Source organism: Diplotaxodon limnothrissa, linkage group LG1 (genome assembly GCF_057381915.1).
Source record: "Diplotaxodon limnothrissa isolate DT_005_m linkage group LG1, D_limnothrissa_male_GT1.1, whole genome shotgun sequence".
NCBI lineage: Eukaryota > Metazoa > Chordata > Actinopteri > Cichliformes > Cichlidae > Diplotaxodon > Diplotaxodon limnothrissa.
The window spans coordinates 40702752-40721694 of NC_140596.1; the positions used below are offsets into that span (position 1 = coordinate 40702752).

General features: G+C 40.1%; 1 protein-coding gene across 1 annotated transcript in view; it reads left to right on the plus strand.

The window, feature by feature from the left end:
* Positions 1 to 18943, plus strand: part of shank2b (SH3 and multiple ankyrin repeat domains 2b) — a 222288-nt gene that overhangs the window by 112025 nt on the left and 91320 nt on the right. Inside the window, exons 12-13 of the mRNA XM_085358502.1 lie at positions 989 to 1102; positions 15385 to 15466. Coding sequence (XP_085214628.1) covers positions 989 to 1102; positions 15385 to 15466 — 196 coding nt within the window. The remainder of the gene's footprint in view (positions 1 to 988; positions 1103 to 15384; positions 15467 to 18943) is intronic.

Here is an 18943-nt window from a genome sequence, read left to right on the forward strand (position 1 = left end):
CTTCATCTGCACATGTTAAGTCAGACGCTTCATCTCTGTGGTTTGCATGAATGAGCACAAAATGCATTATTTAGTAAGCAATCACACAGGATGTGTACCAGCCCAACACATCAATGTTTTAAGCCACTACTAATGTTTGCGTGGAATACTGTGACTTTTCAAACCAGCAACGTCTCTACTTTTAAATGCAGAGAGAAAGTATTTGTCTACAATAATCAAAGATTTAGTTTTACAAAGCTTTGCTTTTATTGCAAACTCATCCTGTCGAGCCAAACTTTCTTCAAGTCAAATAACTTTATTTTAATGCACAAGATCTCTATAATATTTATACTTGATGTGCTCGTCTAGCCATTTAAAATGGTCAAGTTCTAGGTCTGAATATTTAATTGATCCAGACTGTGGCTTTACAAACGTCCTGAATTAGTTCATTCATTCAGTCATTCTCTAAATCTAACAAAAAGACCGTAGGCAGAGCTGGAGGTGGCAGGGTGAAGATTTTGACATTTTCATTGGGAGCGACCAGAATGGACAAGATTAGACATGATTACATCAGAGGGACAGCTGAGATTCAGTGGTTTAGAGACAAAGGCTGAGATGGTTTGGACATGTGCAGAAGAGGGACAGCGGAAGCATTTGGCAAAGGGTGATGAAGATGGAGCCGCCAGGCAAGAGGAAACGAGAAAGAACTGCATATTTAATTCACTTGGAAAAATGGACAGAAACCAAAAGGTGACAGAAAGGTGGAGGAGAGATGGAGACAATAAGATAAGATAATGAGATAGCAACATTTTAAAAAAAGGTCAGTCAAAACACAGACATGTCCACACACAAGTCTCTGCATGAGTCTGTATAAGCACATACCTTTGGTGCCTTTGCTTTAAATGGATTAAATGATCTGAGGGTCCTATTATCTGTACAGTAAAAAGCATGTCCCTTTTTCACTGTCCTCTAACTTTCCCAATTTTCTCTCTCCTACCACTTGGTCCAGTTCTGAGCATCGGAGAGGGGGGTTTCTGGGAGGGCAGTGCCCGTGGCCAGGTGGGCTGGTTTCCAGCCGACTGCGTGGAGGAGATCCCCGCCAAAGCCACAGAGGAGAGGAACTGTAAGTCTAATCACCTGCGGCTGCGTGTTGGTTGGAGGTGGAACCAAGATGTAGGACATGTTCTGTTTGCCATCATGCGTTTTTGTGGGGAGGGAAGGAGGTTAGTTCTAAAGAACAAAGCTGAGGCTAAATGCTGTGGTTTCCTGAGGCAGTGTAATGGCACGTGGCTCCCCCCACCCCAGGTCTTGGCTGTATGTGTCTCTGCTCCTCTATCTACTAGCATCTCTGTGTCTTACTGTCTCCTCAGGCAATGGCGTACAACGCTTAGCGCTACATTGCCCTGCTAACTCAGCTGTGATCTGATGTCCTCTGGGTGCGAGCTAATGAACATATCGTGCCATGCTCCATCCCCCGTAAATTTCCAGTGTTTCTTCGTCCCTACTTTTACTTTGTGTGTGTAGTGAATGGCCTCAGTATGTCTATGAGACCCCCCTCCAACCCCTACTCTCAATCTCCCATAGTTCTAGGAGTATGTCAGCAGCAAGAGGCAGATGGGAAGCAACTTGTCCTCCTCTTGCTGTGCTGTGGCTGTTTGCCTTCTTCTGTGTGGCTTTTTTTAAAGCTTAACCCAAGGCCATTGGCAGAGGACGCTTTTCTCACACTGTGCCACATTTAAATTGCCCCCAGCTCTGCCTGTGAAGAAAGCAGGCAGGGCGAAGAAAGCCAGTGAAAAAATGGGAGCACAGTATAGTGGCCTGCAAAGACTCACTGGGAGGTGGCCAAGGCCATTGGTCATTTTAAGGGACACTGAATGCCTGCAGGAAGCCTAATAGTTGGGGCTGATTGGGGCCTTTAGAGAAGTACATTCTTTGGCCGGAGTGATTACCATTTCACAAGTCATCACAGAGGTCTCCAAAGTATATATATCCATCTTTCCAACTCTACTCAAAGGCACCAAAAGACACCAATTAGCAATCAAAAATCAAATCAAAGAGTACAAGAACTTTTTTGCTTAGAGTTGATTAGCTTAACTTAGCGCTGAGACCAGAGTCAAAGTGAAATAATCAATCTGGCAGTGCAAACTTATTATTTGGTATTTACTTGCAACTCCAAGTCAACACCAGTTTGCTTGGTACCCTCCCACCTGACTTAGCCTGACAGTTAAAACATGACCTGCACAGATACAGACGGACAGTTGGCTTTTTCAAATGTAAGGTTTTACACAATGTTTTAAACAAAGCTTCATTTCATTGAAGTTTGTTGGCATTTGTTTATGCACCACTCTCTCAAGGATACACCACAACATTTCATCGGGTTGAGGTCTGGACTGTGATCGGGCTTCTGCGACACACCGATTAGTTTCTTTTTCAGTCATTCTGTTGTAGATTTGCTGCTGTTATTTGGATCACTGTCAAGCTTTAGTTGTTGGACAGATGGGCTCATATCTGACTCCAGTACACAGACTGGTCCATTCAAGTGTCCAGTGGGTGCAAAACCAAACCAAATCATCACCCCTCCACCACTGTGCTTGAAAGCTGGAATGCTGTGTGCTGATATGTTGTGTTGGTTTTCACCTGCAGTGGTCCACTTGGCAAAGCACTTTATTGCTGTTACATATTGCTCCAGTTCCTGGGGTTTGTGCAACCCTAATGCACCGTGCTATGTTCTTTCAGCACGAAAGACTTTCCCCTGAAAACTCTTCCAAATAAGCCATACTCACTCTGTCTTAAACTTAAACATTTAACATGCTAACTGAGGCTTGTACAGTGTAACATGTAGCTGCTGAGATTTTTGCAATTTCTCTAAGCATTGCACAGCTGATTTTGGATTAATTTGCTGGGATGTGCACTATTTTAAATGTTTTCCACTTGTGAATAATCTTTCTCACTCTAGAATGATGAACTTCAAAATGTTTGGACTTCTTTGGAAATGGCCCTTCCCAGATAGACTGATGGGGAGCAACAATTACTTTCCTCTCTTTCCTCCTCAATGCTCCAAAACAGCAAACTGTCGAAAATTCTGCTTTTGTAGAGGTGATCACTTCATATACAACAGCTAATGTTAGGCTTGAGAGTCCTAAAAATTACCAACTGTCAGTCCAACAAAGTATCACCGACCTCGAAGACAGCTTCACCAATACAGGCTAACAAGAGCTAACTGCAAAACCAGCAGTGTTACCGACATCTCATTTCAGCAGGGGCGTAATTTCCAGGGTGGTTAGGGGGTTGTGCCCGCCCCAATAATCGGACCCAACCAATATAATCCCCCCAATAAAATTATGAATTATCTTGCATACATAGGCTGTTGATTTTCTTAACTTATTTCAGTTACTACCAGCAAAATAGTTGCATGTTTAATCATCTGGGAATTTACCCAGGTTTATTTATTTATTTAGACAGAGATCTTGAGATGTTTGTCCTACAGCAGCCTTGGTAGCTAGTATTATGTACTTGAACTGGGACGGGTAAGAAAGCAGAACTCGACCACAATCTACTGACATCGAAATCTTTTCTGTAGCTGTAATGATGATTTGAGTAAATAAACCTTTCGTTTTCTTTATACTTAAGTTACATTTTACTCAAAAAGATTGCTTCATGTTTACGAGGGCAAAGAACTTTTTTTTGAATGAAAAAAACGTATAACAACAAAATGACATATACAATATATCTAGGGGAGAAAGAAAAGGTAGACAGTATTTTCCCCAAAAATGTTTTTGTTTATCATTTTCCAAAGTTTTACTTGTAGAGTAACGATGACTGTAGCCCCAGCTCTCTCAGCGGTACTGTAGAAAACTCCAATGACACCAAACTCAAACTGAGCTTTCAGGTGTTTTTGTTCACATCATATCCAGAATTTGTCATAGTTATGAGTTGAACTTTGTGCCATTAGAAACTGAATTGGAATAAGTGAAGTTCTACCCATACATGATGTTCTTTCTCATCCCCCAACATGTTTTCTGAAATACTTAAGTTAGACTTTCTAGGTTTAAGAAAGTTAAAGGGAATTTTGAACCAAATTGTAAAACAACACATCGAGCGATTAAGTCAGATTAACTGAAGAATGCTGGTTAATTTAACTGTTTTCTTTTAACACATTATTGTCCAAGAGTGACATCTGCTGCCATTTTGTCATTTTTTTGTCTTGATGATCGGCAAAATGTTTGTTTTGACAAATGTGAGACAAGCTTCAGTGACCTTTTTGCTCAGCAGCTGTTGAACTCTCCCATGCATTCAATTCATGCCCAGTCTCTTTCTTATTAGATGTTCTTCTTGGATAAGTTGCTCTTGGACTTATTTTAGTGGACAGGCAACTCGTGGGAAAGTTCACCACTGTTCCAAGTTTTCTCCATTTAGGAATATTGTCTGGTGTCTTTGTTTCTCAGATGATTTTTTTAGATTGTTGTATGAAGTGTTGCTTTTGAGACCTTTCAGCCTCCTTCATTTTGTCACACAGCTTTTATTTAAGTGATTTCTTGACATAACAGGTCTGACAATGATGAGACACGAGTACAGGTAGTGAAACGGAGCTCAGCTTTCCCAAAAGTCCAAAGTAACTCCTTTTTCACATAAGGCCAGTTAGGTTTGGATACATTTTTTTCTCTTAATAAATTGGTAGCACTTTATAATAATGTCACACTATTACGCATTATTAAGGCATTAGAAAGTGCTTAATTCATCATTTATATTTTAATTTATTACTTTGGGTGCCATTTATAAATACAGCTATACTGTTCTGATTATGATTATTACTAGCAGTGATGTAGTATCAGTGATAGCAACACATAGTGTAACAGTAACAGATGGATAAATGTATCTGTATTTATACATTCCATAAAGCCTTACTAACACTAATAGTGTGGCATAATTAAAGGGGTCACCAGTATATGAAATCATAATTTTGTATTTGTTTTGGTCAATCTTTGTCTAATATAACATTTTTTTGATGATCTGAAACATTTAAATCTGACAAATACGTAAAAAACTGGCTGCAGTATTTTGTTTTGAATATATGAGGGTTGAAATGAGAATGTAATCTTTCTCCATCTATCCTCTGTGACGACACTCAACTGGTTGCTATTATGTTGTTGTTTTGTTGCTTTGCTTTTTAGGTATCAGACTAATAAAATGTTACAATTCCAACCAAACTGAAGCTCAAACCTCTGAATGACTCAGCAAGTCATAAAATTTGTCAGCTCCATTTAAAATCGCCCCAAACACCACCAACACGGTAAATGGGTCCAGTTCATCGACTGAAGTTGGCAAGGACGAAGTCAGACATCAAACACTTAACTGTGCCAGCACACCAAACCTGAAGCCTACATGCTAAATCATAGTTACAGTGGTAGAGGTGGTGAGTGAAATTCTAGTATTAATTAGCAGATATTAGATTTCAGCACACTTTAAGTTTTGTTGGGAAACTGTTAAACCTCAACAACTTGCAGTATTTTCTGGATTACAGACCCCTGAAAACATCTGCACAAATGAATGAACTAAATGGGTAACTGGCAAACTGGTAAATGATAACTTTGGAAAAACCTCCCTGAAGAGATCATTCTGTCATCTTTTCAAGCATGTTTTAAAAACTCTAAGAGCTCTGAGTCTTAAATATTTGTCTGCTTTGTATTTAGTAACAGTCTGACAAGTTTACGGGCCTCTGGAAACATGCAATACAATTAAAAGACCTGAAATAGAGTGCAGAGTCATTCACAACCGGGCTTTATTTTAAAATCAGGTGCGCTCCTTTTTTCATGTCCAGGTAAACTCCCAGCTCCTGCGTTTGAGCGCTTGCAAGGGTTTTTGCTTAAGTGCACTAAAGACGACAATACACAGTCACAGGATGTGCAAGAAGTGCCAGATGGATGATGGTGATTATATAAAAACACAAATCAAATCACATAATCTGAGAGAAAGCAAACTCTTTAAGTCGACAGCTTAAAACAGGGACTTCCCCTGTAATTCCATGTCACAGTGTAGGTAATGATGCTGTCACCAAATAAAGCTGTGCTGAGTCTCTTTGGATAAATGTGCCAATTCCCCCGTCTCATTTTCACATTCCTACCTCACAGACTAGGTTAAGAAAAAGAAAACATTTGCAAAAACAGCTTATGGAAAAACAATATAAATGTAGTCAAGGAAAAAGATGTTTTCTGTTCTTAATGGTAATGCACAAGCACGCATTAATACACACACACACACACACACACACACACACCATCTCTTGATCTGTGGCCATAGAAACCAGCTGGCCCGAGTCACACAGCAGTTGCTATGGAGTGTGACTATGTTGTAGATTTGCTCCTCCCTCTTTCTCTGCTTTCCTCCATGATTTTTTTTCTTAACTCTGCTTTATTGATCGTCCTCTTTCTTTTCTGTATAAACACTGTTAATCTCTTATCAGCCAATCACCTACTTCAAGCCACATTTTCCCTCTTCCAATTTGACAATGTGGACATAAAGTCTGTGGGGGAGGGGGGTGGGGTGTTCCTGTAAAAATGACAAGATCTAAGCCGGATCAGAGGAGATGGAGTTTCTGTGAAAGTGTGACAGCTGGTGTGAGAGAGAGTGTGTGAAGGAAGGAAAGAGAGAGAGAGAGAAGGGGGAGGAGACGCTGCTGAGAGAGTAAGACAGCTTTACTCAAGCCTGTGTCCACAATACTTCTTTTTTAAATCAAGCTCTTTTAAAGCTCTTTTTCAACACCATTTTCTAAAGTCCACTAAAGTAGAGTGTGGAGGCTAATGCACACCTTCCACAAGTGTGAATATGGGTAATAGACCTGACAGAGAAAGCATTTCTAACAGGATTTCTTACAGCTTAAGGTTTGTGTTTCTTAATGATAGCATTCGATAAAATGTTTCCTGTTTTATCTTCTGTGCCTCCACTATGTAACACACTGCTTTTGAATTTCTACATTTACCGGTCAGCTCTTATATTAGTGCATGTATTAGCCAATATTGCCACCCTCTGGAACTCCAGAAAATATATTTTTTAAACTGTATGTGCTGCCTGCTGTGCACTGCTTTTAGTTCTTATGTATTGCAAACAAAAAAATGTTAACTGAACTTGAAAAGTTAAGAAAGCTTGCTGCCTTCATATAGTTAAGTGAACTTAAAGGCCTTAAAGAACTTAAAGTTGTCATAATTTTCATATTTTTATTACTATCTAAAGTACTTATTCAGACACCTGAACTATATTCAGTTAATTTCTCATCGACTTCTACAAGATTAAGTGGATTTAAAAATAACAAGGTAACATGAACCTTTTTATGATACGTGGTACATTTATGGCAATTATCCTCTTCAAATATGCATTCGAAACTTTCACCACCGCAGGGCAGCACTTTACCAGGAAATATTAATGTTGCTGCCCACCCCTGTAGTAAGAAACAAGATACTAGAATGTCAAACCTGGGAAAATACTAATGTGCAATTTTGATTCAACTCAATTCAGTTTACTTTTATTTATATAGCACCAAAACACAACAACAGTTACCTCAAGGTGCTTAATATTGTAAGGCAAAGAATCACAATAATACAGAGAAACCCCAGCAATCAAACGGCCTACTTTGAACAAGCACCTTTTGTAAAAGGGAAGAAACCTCCAGGCTTAGGAAAAGGCGGCCATCTGCCCTGACCAGGTGGGGGTGAGCGGAGAGAGACGGTACAAGAGACACGCTGTGGAAGAGAACCAGAGATTAATAATATCTCATAATTGAATGCAGAGTGGTGACTTAACACATGAGAGAGGATAAAGGTGGGAGAAGGAGAAACATTCAGTGCATCATGGAAAGCTCCTAGAAGTCTTGTTGTAACTAAGGGAGGATTCAGGGTCACCTGATCCAGCCCTAACTATATGCTTTATTACAAAGGAAAGTCTTAAGCCTAATCTTAAAAGTAGAGAGAGTATCTGTCTCCTGAATTTAAGCTGGGAGCTGGTTTCAGAGAAGAGGGGCCTGAAAGCTGAAGCCTCCCATACTACTTTTAAATAGCCTAGGAACGGTGATATGATACAATAAGGTCTTCAAGATGAGATGGTCCCTGAATATTCAAGACCTTGTATGTGAGGAGAAGGATTTTAAATTTGCTACTGGATGTAACCAGTGAAGCCGGAGCCATTATAAGGAGAAATCTGCTCTCTTTCTGTCCCCTGTCAGCATTCTCACAGAAGCATTTTGGGTCAACTGAAAGCTTTTCAGGGAGTTTTTAGGACATCCTGATAATAATGAATTACAGTCGTCCAGCCTTGAAGTAATAAATGCATGAACTAGTTTTTCAGCGTCACTCTGAGACAGGATATTTCGAATTTTTTGAGATGTTGTGCAAATGGAAGAAATAATTAAGAAGCAGAAAGTTAGCGGCCATCCAGGTCTTTATGTCTTTAAGATATTCCTGCAGTTTAACTCATTGGTGTGTGTTATCTGGCTTCATGGACAGATAGAGCTGGGTGTCATCTGCATAGCAGTGTAAATGTATGCTATGTCTTCTAATGATGCTGCCTAAGGGAAGCATGTATAATGTAAACAGAATTGGTCCTAGCACTGAACCCTGTGGAACTCCATAATTAACCTCAGTGTGTGAAGAGGACTCTCCATTTACATGCACAAACTGGAGTCTATTAGATAGATATGATACAAACCACTGCAGTGCAGTACCTGTAATACCTACAGCATGTTCTAATCGCTCTAATAGGATATTATGGTCGACAGTATCGAACGCTGCACTAAGGTCTAGCAGGACAAGCACAGAGATGAGTCCACTGTCAGAGGCCATAAGAAGATCATTTGTAACCTTCACTAAAGCTGTTTCTGTGCTGTGATGAGCTCTGAAACCTGACTGAAACTCTTCAAATAAACCTCTGCAGATGATCTGTTAGCTGTTTGACAACTACTCTTTCAAGGATGTTTGATATGAAAGGAAGGTTGGAGATTGGCCTATAATTAGCTAAGACTGCGGGGTCTAGAGATGCTTTTTGAGTAAAGGTTTAACTACAGCTAGCTTGAAGGCCTGTGGTACATAGCCGATCATTAGAGATGGATTGGTCATATTTAAGATCGAAGAATTAATTAATGGCAGGACTTCTTTGAGCAGTTTTGTAGGAATGGGGTCTAAAAGACACGTTGATAGTTTGGAGGAAGTAATTATTGAAGTTAACTCAGAAAGATCAATTGGAGAAAAAGAGTCTAAATGAACATCAATGGTACTAAGAGTAGCTGTAGATAATATTACATCTGTGGGATGATTATTTTTCTCTAAAATTTTATTTGTGAAGAAGTTCATGAAGTCATTACTAGTTAACGTTAAAGGGATTGTTGGCTCAACAGAGCTCTGACTGTTTGTCAGCCTGGCTACAGTGCTGAAGAGAAACCTGGGGTTGTTCTTATTTTCTTCAATCAGTGATGAATAGTAAGATGTTCTGGCTTTGCAGAGGCCTTTTGATTTTCAAGATTCAAGAGCTTTATTGTCAATACAGCAGTATACATAGTGTACAGTGTACTGAAATGCTGTTTCACCCCAAGTCCCCCTTCGTGCATATATAAGTATATAAAAGATATATCTCCAAGAGATATAAAACTAGAAATTACAAATAAATAACACGCTAAATGTTGTTAAAAATAAGGGATAAAAAGGTACTAATTACTAACTATACAATACTAACTGTACGATAAACAAAGACAGGACAGAGACAATGCAAAGTGGGTTGTGCAGTGATATTGAATACCAGGTTCAAGTTATTTTCAGGATATTATAGACGAGACATGACAAAGACATGTGCAAGATGCAAAATGTGCAAAATGTGTAGTATAGTTTAGATGTGTGTTCATTAACTAATTGACTGAGTGTGCAATTTTGACCCTATCCCTGTCCTAACACCAAGAAAAGCAATAGTGAAGAAGTCATATTCAAATAACTTAACTTGTTAAGTGTCAACAATTTGTTCCAGTTATAGGTTTGATTTAATATAATACATGTTTAAGATTAGTAACTTAATTATTGTAAATTATGAAAAAAGTTTTTAAAAGAATTACTTTGGATAAATTGTGGTATTAGTTATGTTACATTAAAGAAGATGTGAAAACAGTACTAGCAGTGAAAAATTAAACCAGTCACTTCCTGCATTTTAAAGCTAAATTCACAGCTACAACAAAACAAGAAACACAAATTATTAGTAGAAAAAACAAAGTTTAACATCTTGTCCACATCTCCCTGCAGACTCTGGGGGTGGCTGTAAATGGCCTGTATTTATATAGCGCTTTACTAGTCCCTAAGGACTCCAAAGCGCTTTACACATCCAGTCATCCACCCATTCACACACTGGTGATGGCAGCTACATGTATAGCTGTAGCTCAGGTGGTAGAGCTACTAACCGGAAGGTTGGTGGTTCGATGCCAGGCTCCACCAGTCTGCATGGCAAATATCCTTGGGCAAGATACTCCATGTTACTCTCCGATGCAGCCGTATGAATGTTAGACAGTAAGCACTTAACAGTTTAGAAAACAGTGCTTGTGTGAATGGTGTGATTGGGTGAATGAATTATTTGTATAAAGCGCTTCGACTGCTCAGAGTAGAAAAGCGCTATATGAGGACCAGTCCGTTTACCTTTACTCTCTTTCATCCATCACTCACAGCCAACCCTCGTCATCAGGACTAAAACTCTCTTCTCTGGCTGTCCTCTGTATTTTACTCTTTATTTGCTTGAACGTTCTCCACACTCTGGACTCTATGCACAGTTCAGGTAAAGCTGTACAGCCAGCAACACACCCAGGTCTCCATGTTTCCATGCAGTAATTGTGGCTCATGTCTCAGCATTAAATGCAGGATGTGTTCAGCCTGCAATAATTACTCTGCTTTTATCTCACTAAGGTCCAAGCTACTACGTTAATGATAACAGCTGGCTGATGTGGCTGTCGGGTAATTGCTAGTAGTTAAATGGTGTTCACGTGCACGCTGGCCAGGTTAGCATGTGTGATAGCTGGTTAATACTTCAGTGTTTTTGAAATGGGAGCTTTACTGAACTGAGATTCCACCTAAAGTGTTGTTGAGTCGTATGAACATTAACTACTTCATCTGCTAGTGAGGAGACGAGAGTCTGTCTGCATGTGCTGTGTGAAGTTGTATGCCAGCTGAAAGGAACCAACATGCCACTGTTGGTATTGATGTTGTTACCAAGTATCTTAAATTGATATCATTTGTTAGCATCAATTAATATCTGAGTACAGACTTTCTGGACAGACCTACAGTGCAATATTTGGTCAGAGATCCTCACTTCACAGTTTGATAGACAGATATACAGGACCAATTAAGCTAAATACATAAAGTGGCACGGTGGTTAGCACTGTTTCCTCACAGAAAGGTCTCCACAACTCCACCATCTGGTCTGTACCCTTCTGTGTGGACTCTGCATGTTCTCCCTTTGTCTGCGTGGATTTTCTCCAAGTACTCTGGCTTCCTCCTACAGTCCAAAGACATGCAGTTAGTGGGGTCAGGGTAATTCCTGATTCTAAAATGCCCATAGATGTGAACGTGAATGCAAATACCTGTCTCTCTGCATTAGCCCTGTAACAGACTGGCGACCTGTCCCAGGTGTACCCTGGGATAGCTGGGATTTTAACTGATTTGCCTCTTTCTTATGAATACTGCTTGCTTATTGTATTTGTGGTGTTATATACGTATATTCAACATACAGAGACCTCCTGTGACCCTGTGAATTATGATAGTGTATCTACTAGCAAGAAGGAGCATAGTTGATCAGCCATCGCTGACTATTTTCTATAATCTATTACCAACTGGAATTGTTTACTCTTAAATCTTACTGTCACCTTAATGAAAATCAGAATCAGAATCAGAAACTTTATTGTCATTGTCATGAGAACAACGAAATTAAGAATGGTCCCCGATCATTGCATCATCCCTAGCAATATCAAAATATAAATAAAACAATAAAATTCAATAAATAAAATAGATAGAATACTTAAAATACTAATAAGATATAACAGTAAAACATTCACATACATTCCCACACACATGCTTCAGACCGTGCATAGATTAACACAAGAGTGGCGTGATGGACATTTTTTTGTAGTATTCAGATGTGTTATTGCAGTTGGATAACAGCTGTGTTTGAGTCTATTAGTCCTTGCTCTGATTGCCCTGTACCGTCTGCCTGAGGGCAACAGTTCGAACAGGGAGTGGCCAGGATGTGAGGTGTCTTTTATGATGTTTTGGGCCTTTTTAAAACAGTGGGCGTTGTGTAGAACTTCCAGTGTGGGGAGAGGGCAGCCAGTGATCTTTTGGGCGGTGTTAATGATCCCTTGGAGTGCTTTCCTCTGAGCCCCTGTGCAGCTAGTGTACCAGATGCATATGCAGTAAGTTAGAACACTCTCAATGGTGGCTCTGTAGAAGGACACCAGCAGTCTCTGTGTGATGTTATTCCTCCTGAGAATTCTCAGGAAGTACAGTCTCTGTTGGGCCTTTTTCAGCAGCTCGGAGGTGTTCACACTCCAGGAAAGGTTCTCCTCTATATTGACTCCCAGGAAGCGGAAGCTTGCCACCCTTTCTACACAGTCCCCATTTATGAATAGTGGTTGGATCTCTGCCTTTTTCCTTCTGAAGTCTATTATGAGTTCTTTGGTTTTTGAAGTGTTGAGGAGGAGGTTATTGGCCTTACACCATGACGTCAGCTGCTCCACCTCGTCTCTGTACGTAGACTCGTCTCCCTTGGAAATGAGCCCCACCACTGTGGTGTCATCTGCAAATTTCACAAAGATGTTGCTGTGGTGGCGAGGAGTGCAGTCGTGTGTGTAGAGAGAGTAGAGCAGTGGACTGAGCACACAGCCCTGGGGTGAGCCAGTGCTGAGACTCAGGGCTGAGGATGTGTGATGGCCAACTCTGACTCTCTGTCTACGGCCCGAGAGGAAGCTATTGATCCACATGCAGGTGCTGTATGGAAGCCCCAGGTCTTGTAGCTTGGCCACCAGTTTGTGTGGAAGGATGGTGTTAAAAGCTGAGCAGTAATCCATGAAGAGCATCCGCACATAGCTACCATGCTCTTCCAGGTGAGTTAATGCAGCATGGAGTGCTGTGGCTACAGCGTCTTCCGTGGATCGGTTTGCTCTGTAGGCAAACTGGTGTGGATCCAGGCTGCGGGGCAGGGCTGCTGTGATGTGTCTGCGGACCAGCTTCTCAAAGCATTTCATTACCACTGGGGTGAGTGCCACCGGTCTGTAGTCATTCAGGCCGGTGATGTGGGGCTTCTTAGGCAAGGGGACTATGGTGGAGGACTTCAGGCAGAGTGGGACAGTCGCCTGTGCGAGGGATTTGTTGAAAATCCTGGTGAAGATCCCAGCCAGCTGTCCTGCACAATCCCTCAATATTCGACCTGGCACACCATCAGGACCCGCCGCCTTCCTCGGGTTAACAGCCTGCAGCATGCGCCTCACCTCGTGCTCTTCCAGGGTGAGGGTGGTGCTGCTATGGGTGGCGTGTTGCTGCTGTGGCTCCAATACCTCCGGTACCCTGGTCTCAAAGCGGGCAAAGAAGATATTCAGCTCCTCTGCCAGCTCCAGGTCACCGTCCGCAGCTCCGAGATTGATCTTATAGTTGGTTAGGTGCTGGATGCCTTGCCACACCTGCCGGCTGGTATTACTCTTCAAATGGTCCTCGATCCTCCTCCTATAGTCCCCCTTTGCCTCTCTGATGCCTCTCTTCAGGGTGGATCGGGCTGTGGTGTAGTAATCCCTGTTGCCAGACCTGAACGCAATGTTCCTCTCCTTCAGCAGCTGCCTGACCTCCCGGGTCATCCAGGGCTTTTGGTTGGGATAAGCCCGGATCCGTTTGACTGCTGTAACAGTGTCTATGCAGTGTTTTATATAGCAGAGGACACCGTCTGTGAACATTTCCAAGTCCTGATGTTCAAAGATATCCCAGTTAGTCCTGTCAAAACAGTCCTGCAGCTGCTGAGAGGCACCCTCTGGCCATATGGTAATATTCTTTGTGATGGTAAGAGCAGTATTCTGTAATCTTGTATTTTCCCACAAGTCATTTTTGTGATTTAAAAAAAAATGAATTAAAGTAAATCTATAATTTGTTGGAGAAAAATACAGTGGATTGTAAATCAAGTAATCAATATCAAACTTCCAAATTAGGAGGTTTTACAAACTCTTAGGAATTACAGTCTTTATACTGTTTGAAGTGCAATTTCAGAGGTTAAAAAGTAAATTACACAATTTAATGAAAGGTGAAAGTGTGTAGTTCTGTACTTGTAGCTCAGTTGATAGATCAAAACTGCAAACATTGTGTTGTTGTGCAGAAAATTATAGACCTCGCAGTATTTTTTTGTTTTAAAGGTGAAGATATTCCCAACCTGAGTCAGATTGTTTTTAACAATAGCCAGTTATTATTGGATTTTTAAAGGATTTTTCTAGTATGGCAACCCTGTTCTCACTCCCGAGGCATAATATAGTGAAGATTTGTCCCGAGGTGAAAGGTGACCTTCTGCGTTCTTATGCTATGCGCCAGGTTATGGATGAAATCCAGTAGAATGACGCTCCCACGGTAATACACGGCCATGAATTCCAGCCCTAACCCTAACATTATCCTTAACCCTAACCAGCACTTTAATGACGTTACATAGTGTTTTCCAAAGCGATATCAAAGCGGGATTCATTGCAAAAGGTTTTCATGTTCACTCATTTTTCTCGTAATATAGGGACGTGCTGGGTGCCGGGAAGCGTAATATACCGACGATTTGTCACCTAGCGTAAAATGTTATGCTTTGGGAGTGGGAACATGTTGGGGTAACCCATCTGTTTAAAACTATGTAATGTAATCTAAATACTTCTGGATTCACTTGAAATGCGTCGGTGCATTTGTGTCAGAGAAGTTAAAACCATTAGTTAATATCAAGGTTTCACAGAAAGGTCAATACGTAATCAAAGTCTAGTCAAATAATCTTGACAAAGAAACTTTTCTCAAATTACACAAATTTAACATTGAATCCATGCTGATTATGCTTTTTGCACTTGTTCTCTGGAGTATTATGACATACCCCCGTGTCTCTATCAGTGCATGAAACTGTCATGAAGAGGAGCTTATTTAACTTTTTTGGGTCATCTTGTTGTATTTACATGTTTATATGTGACTGAACGAGATGGTGTGATGTTTCTTTTAAGAACACATTCCAACCAAATACAGGTGACTACGTTCATATTTGCTGCTCTGCTGTTGTTTTAGAGGATGCAGGGCTTATTGTGCCATATTTTAAGTGCCACTCTCCTAACAGCTGTCACTGATTTGTAAACTGCTATGAATGGTATTTGGGTATTGATCTTGTTCTGCTGTAAATTGGCAGATTCCCGAGCAGACCGTGCTGACAGACGGAAGCTCTTCAGGCACTACACTGTGGGCTCCTATGACAGCTTTGATGCTTCAAGGTAAGAAGTCACATTTAAAAAAAACAAGCTAAAAAATCCATGGATGTGTGAACTTGCTTCATACTTTTTGGTATTATGGATTATACCAAAAAGTCAAGAGCACTTTGGCAAAGCTCCCATTTAATCTTTTGCATGATGTTTCTGTCTCTTTCAGAAAGCTCGTTGTCATCTCTTGAGTGAAACAAAATCTCTTTATGTTAATGTAGCATCCAAATTCTGTGTTGTCAATTTAAGAAATACAAGTTATGCCAACTTAATTTATTTATACTAACTTATTAGGCTCCAGTGAAGCTATGTAGCCAAATGGAGTCCAGCAGTGGTATGAAACAGGACAGCACCAGAAGTCTAGACAGTGGTAGTAGCAAAGGTGAAGCTGGTGGAGACTTGGAGGAAGATGTATAATTCACCAGGATGAGGTGGAGGGGTGTAGGAGGAAAGTGGCACAAATAAGAGTCTGAAACACAGAATGACAGAAGAGCACAGGACATCAGCTGACTGGCTCATAGAGACAGAAAGTGATTGGGCCAAAGCGGTGATGGCAGAATGAAAGTTGGCAGTGCGGGAAAATATTGAATAGTATGATATGATGAGTATAATGAACACAATACACAGGAATCCAGCCACATGAGTGAAACCAGCCACACCTTACTAATACGCACTGAACTCGTGCATAAGCTTCAATGTAAGGCGTAGCTATGGCCATCTACTAATTGGAAAGTTGGTGGTTTGATCCCTGGCTGCTCAAGTCTGCATGTCAAAGTATCTTTGGGCAAAATACTGAACCCCCAGTTACTCCTTATGCGCTCGTTGGAGTTTAAATGTGTGCGTGAATGTTGACAGAAAGCACTTAAAATGTAAAAAATGTGTGTGTGACTGGCTGAATGAGACATGATCGATAATGTGCCTTGAGTCTTGCATAGAAAAGCACAACAGAAGAGCCAGTCCATTTACCATTTGGCAAATTATGCAATAAATACAGTTCGAAAGTTGCCCAGAGTTTTTTGTAGACAGTGCACTTGTCCACCATGTCTGTATAGGTTTCAGAGGTTGTAGTTTCTGTCATACTCACAGTTACAGGCTTAATTCATTTATTACGTGACACTGTCCTTTAAAAAAGTTCGGGTTAGACTATGAGGACATATTTACATTGTGTTTTGAAAGACAGACATTTTAGTTTTGGTCACAACTAAAAAAAATGCTTGTTGAATTAATATTTGAACAAATGCCCACCGACTGGAAATCAATAATCACTACAGGATTCTCACTCATGGTGGTCTATTATAGGTAAACCTATACACTGTACCTGATACCACAAGCACTGCAGCATAAATGAATTATGAATTTTAATTCACTGTTTGCCATCACAGAAGCAACACCTCAGTATAAAAAGTAAACTTACTAATAAAGAAAGTCATTATTTGTATTTTCAGTGTGTGGACAAATCTTCAGTAAGCTCTGGATAGAAAACTTCATTTTGTTCTTCAGAGAAAAGCAAAGCCACAGTAGCAAAAATGGAATCAGCATGCAACCGTGTCCTTTCAGCTAAATGAAAAGTTCTGTGTAATGGTACCTGACATCGAATCCCAAGGTTTTTACCATCTTGTCTCCTTTACTCGTCTCTCCTGTCACATCTACTTCAAGATAAGGTTGGTTGGGAATGAAGAAAGATGTACACTTCCATGTTTGTGTTTGTGTGTGAGAGAGAGCCAGACAGAGAAAGAGGGCTTGATATGCTTTGCGGGAACTTTGAACATCAATTTTTTAAACAGTCAATCCTACGGGTGAGCTGAATGTCCTCGCAGAGATGTGGCTCATCCATCGAAGCAGAACATATGCAGTGATATAAATTGCTACGTGGAAACGACCAACAATACGTATCAAAGATTAAACTATGTCAGTCTGTCCAGGAGGAAAAGCTACAGCAGATGCACTGAGGAGTAAAGACAATCACATTTTTCTGAATTGAACACAAAATAAAATCAATGCATCAATAAGAGATGAATAGTCTGTCATATAATGTGGATGTTATGCTTTAAAGTAGATAGAACTTAAACGCAAACAAAGAAAAACTATTCGTTTCAGTTCTGTTTTATTTCTATAGTGCCAATTCACAATTTTAAGATATTTTATATTTTAAAGATGCTTCAGTGTTTTTTATTTATTCATAAATCTAAAGCACATAATGAGAGCAAATATCACTGATGCTTCTTGTTTTGGTTTTATTGTGTGGATGCTTTAAGCATCCACACTATTGAGTTCCTGTTTCTCTTTATTCTTTATACTTTATTCTAGTTGCTTCCGTACACTTTTCGCCGTTAAACTACTTCCACAATTTTCAGCCGATTTTCACCGTTCAAATTTTAAACTATTCTGCTATTTTTGCTAATTCCTGCTACGATTTTTGCTATTTTTAACTATTATACTTTTTAAAATATTAAGCTTTTTTCCTTTAATTTGTCCCATTGAAATGAATGGGAAACTTCTGCAATTCTGCTAAATTTTGCTTGTTTTTGAAACTTAACTACTTCCTCATATTTTCACCTAGAACAACCATTCAAATTTTAAAATGTTCACAAATTATTGGGCTATTCAGGTATGATTCAGCTTTTTCAAATCTTCTACTGTTTTACTTTTATGCCTCTTAAAGTTTTGAGTTGCAAAATTGTGATTTTTCACAAAATACATGCGTTGTTATGGTTGCTATGCTCTTGGCTTCCAGTGTGTCACTGAAGGTTTTGCAGTCTTCTCTTCATGTCCGAACAACTGTTTGCTACTTGCTCAATTTTCACTCAACTTCCACAAATTATACATCAAAACGTAGGTATTTTTGCTGGCTTTCAGGAAATGTCACTATCATTGTTGTGGGATTTATAGAATTTTCGCAAATCTCCTCAGACCAACACAATGTCAGAAAACTCTCCATATAAAGTGAATGGAGAGCTTGTTCAAAATCACCGCTGGATTTCTGTAATGAGAGGCATATTCGAATCGTCATATCTCCTTAACAAAGCAAAGTTAAGACATGAGGCTTGTCCCCGAATATCTTCAGACACCCCTGACGCTCACAATTCAAGAATTTCTTTCTCACCTATTACCGTTCTGAAATGAGTTGGACTTGTTTGAGGGTAGGAAATTTGTCCTTCGCTCAGATTTCTTCAGATTTCAAACTGTGGAAATGAACCACTTTTTTCTCTCGTCATAACTTTTTGTTGGATTTCCACAGAGACCTGAAAATTTCTCTGACTGTTCACCAAAGCCTGCTGTCTCTTACGGTGAAAGAATGATATCGATACTCCAAATAGATTTAGAGTTAGAAAGCGTTGTTTGAGGGCAAGTCAAGGCAGTTTTTGCTTCGCTCTGCTCAGTTATGGTGCATTAGAAGTCTAATATCTTTAATAATTCATATTTTAATGATAAATTGTTAACACTGGAAGATTCCCCCATCTCTTCTGAACAAAACGGTGTAAGAATGACCGC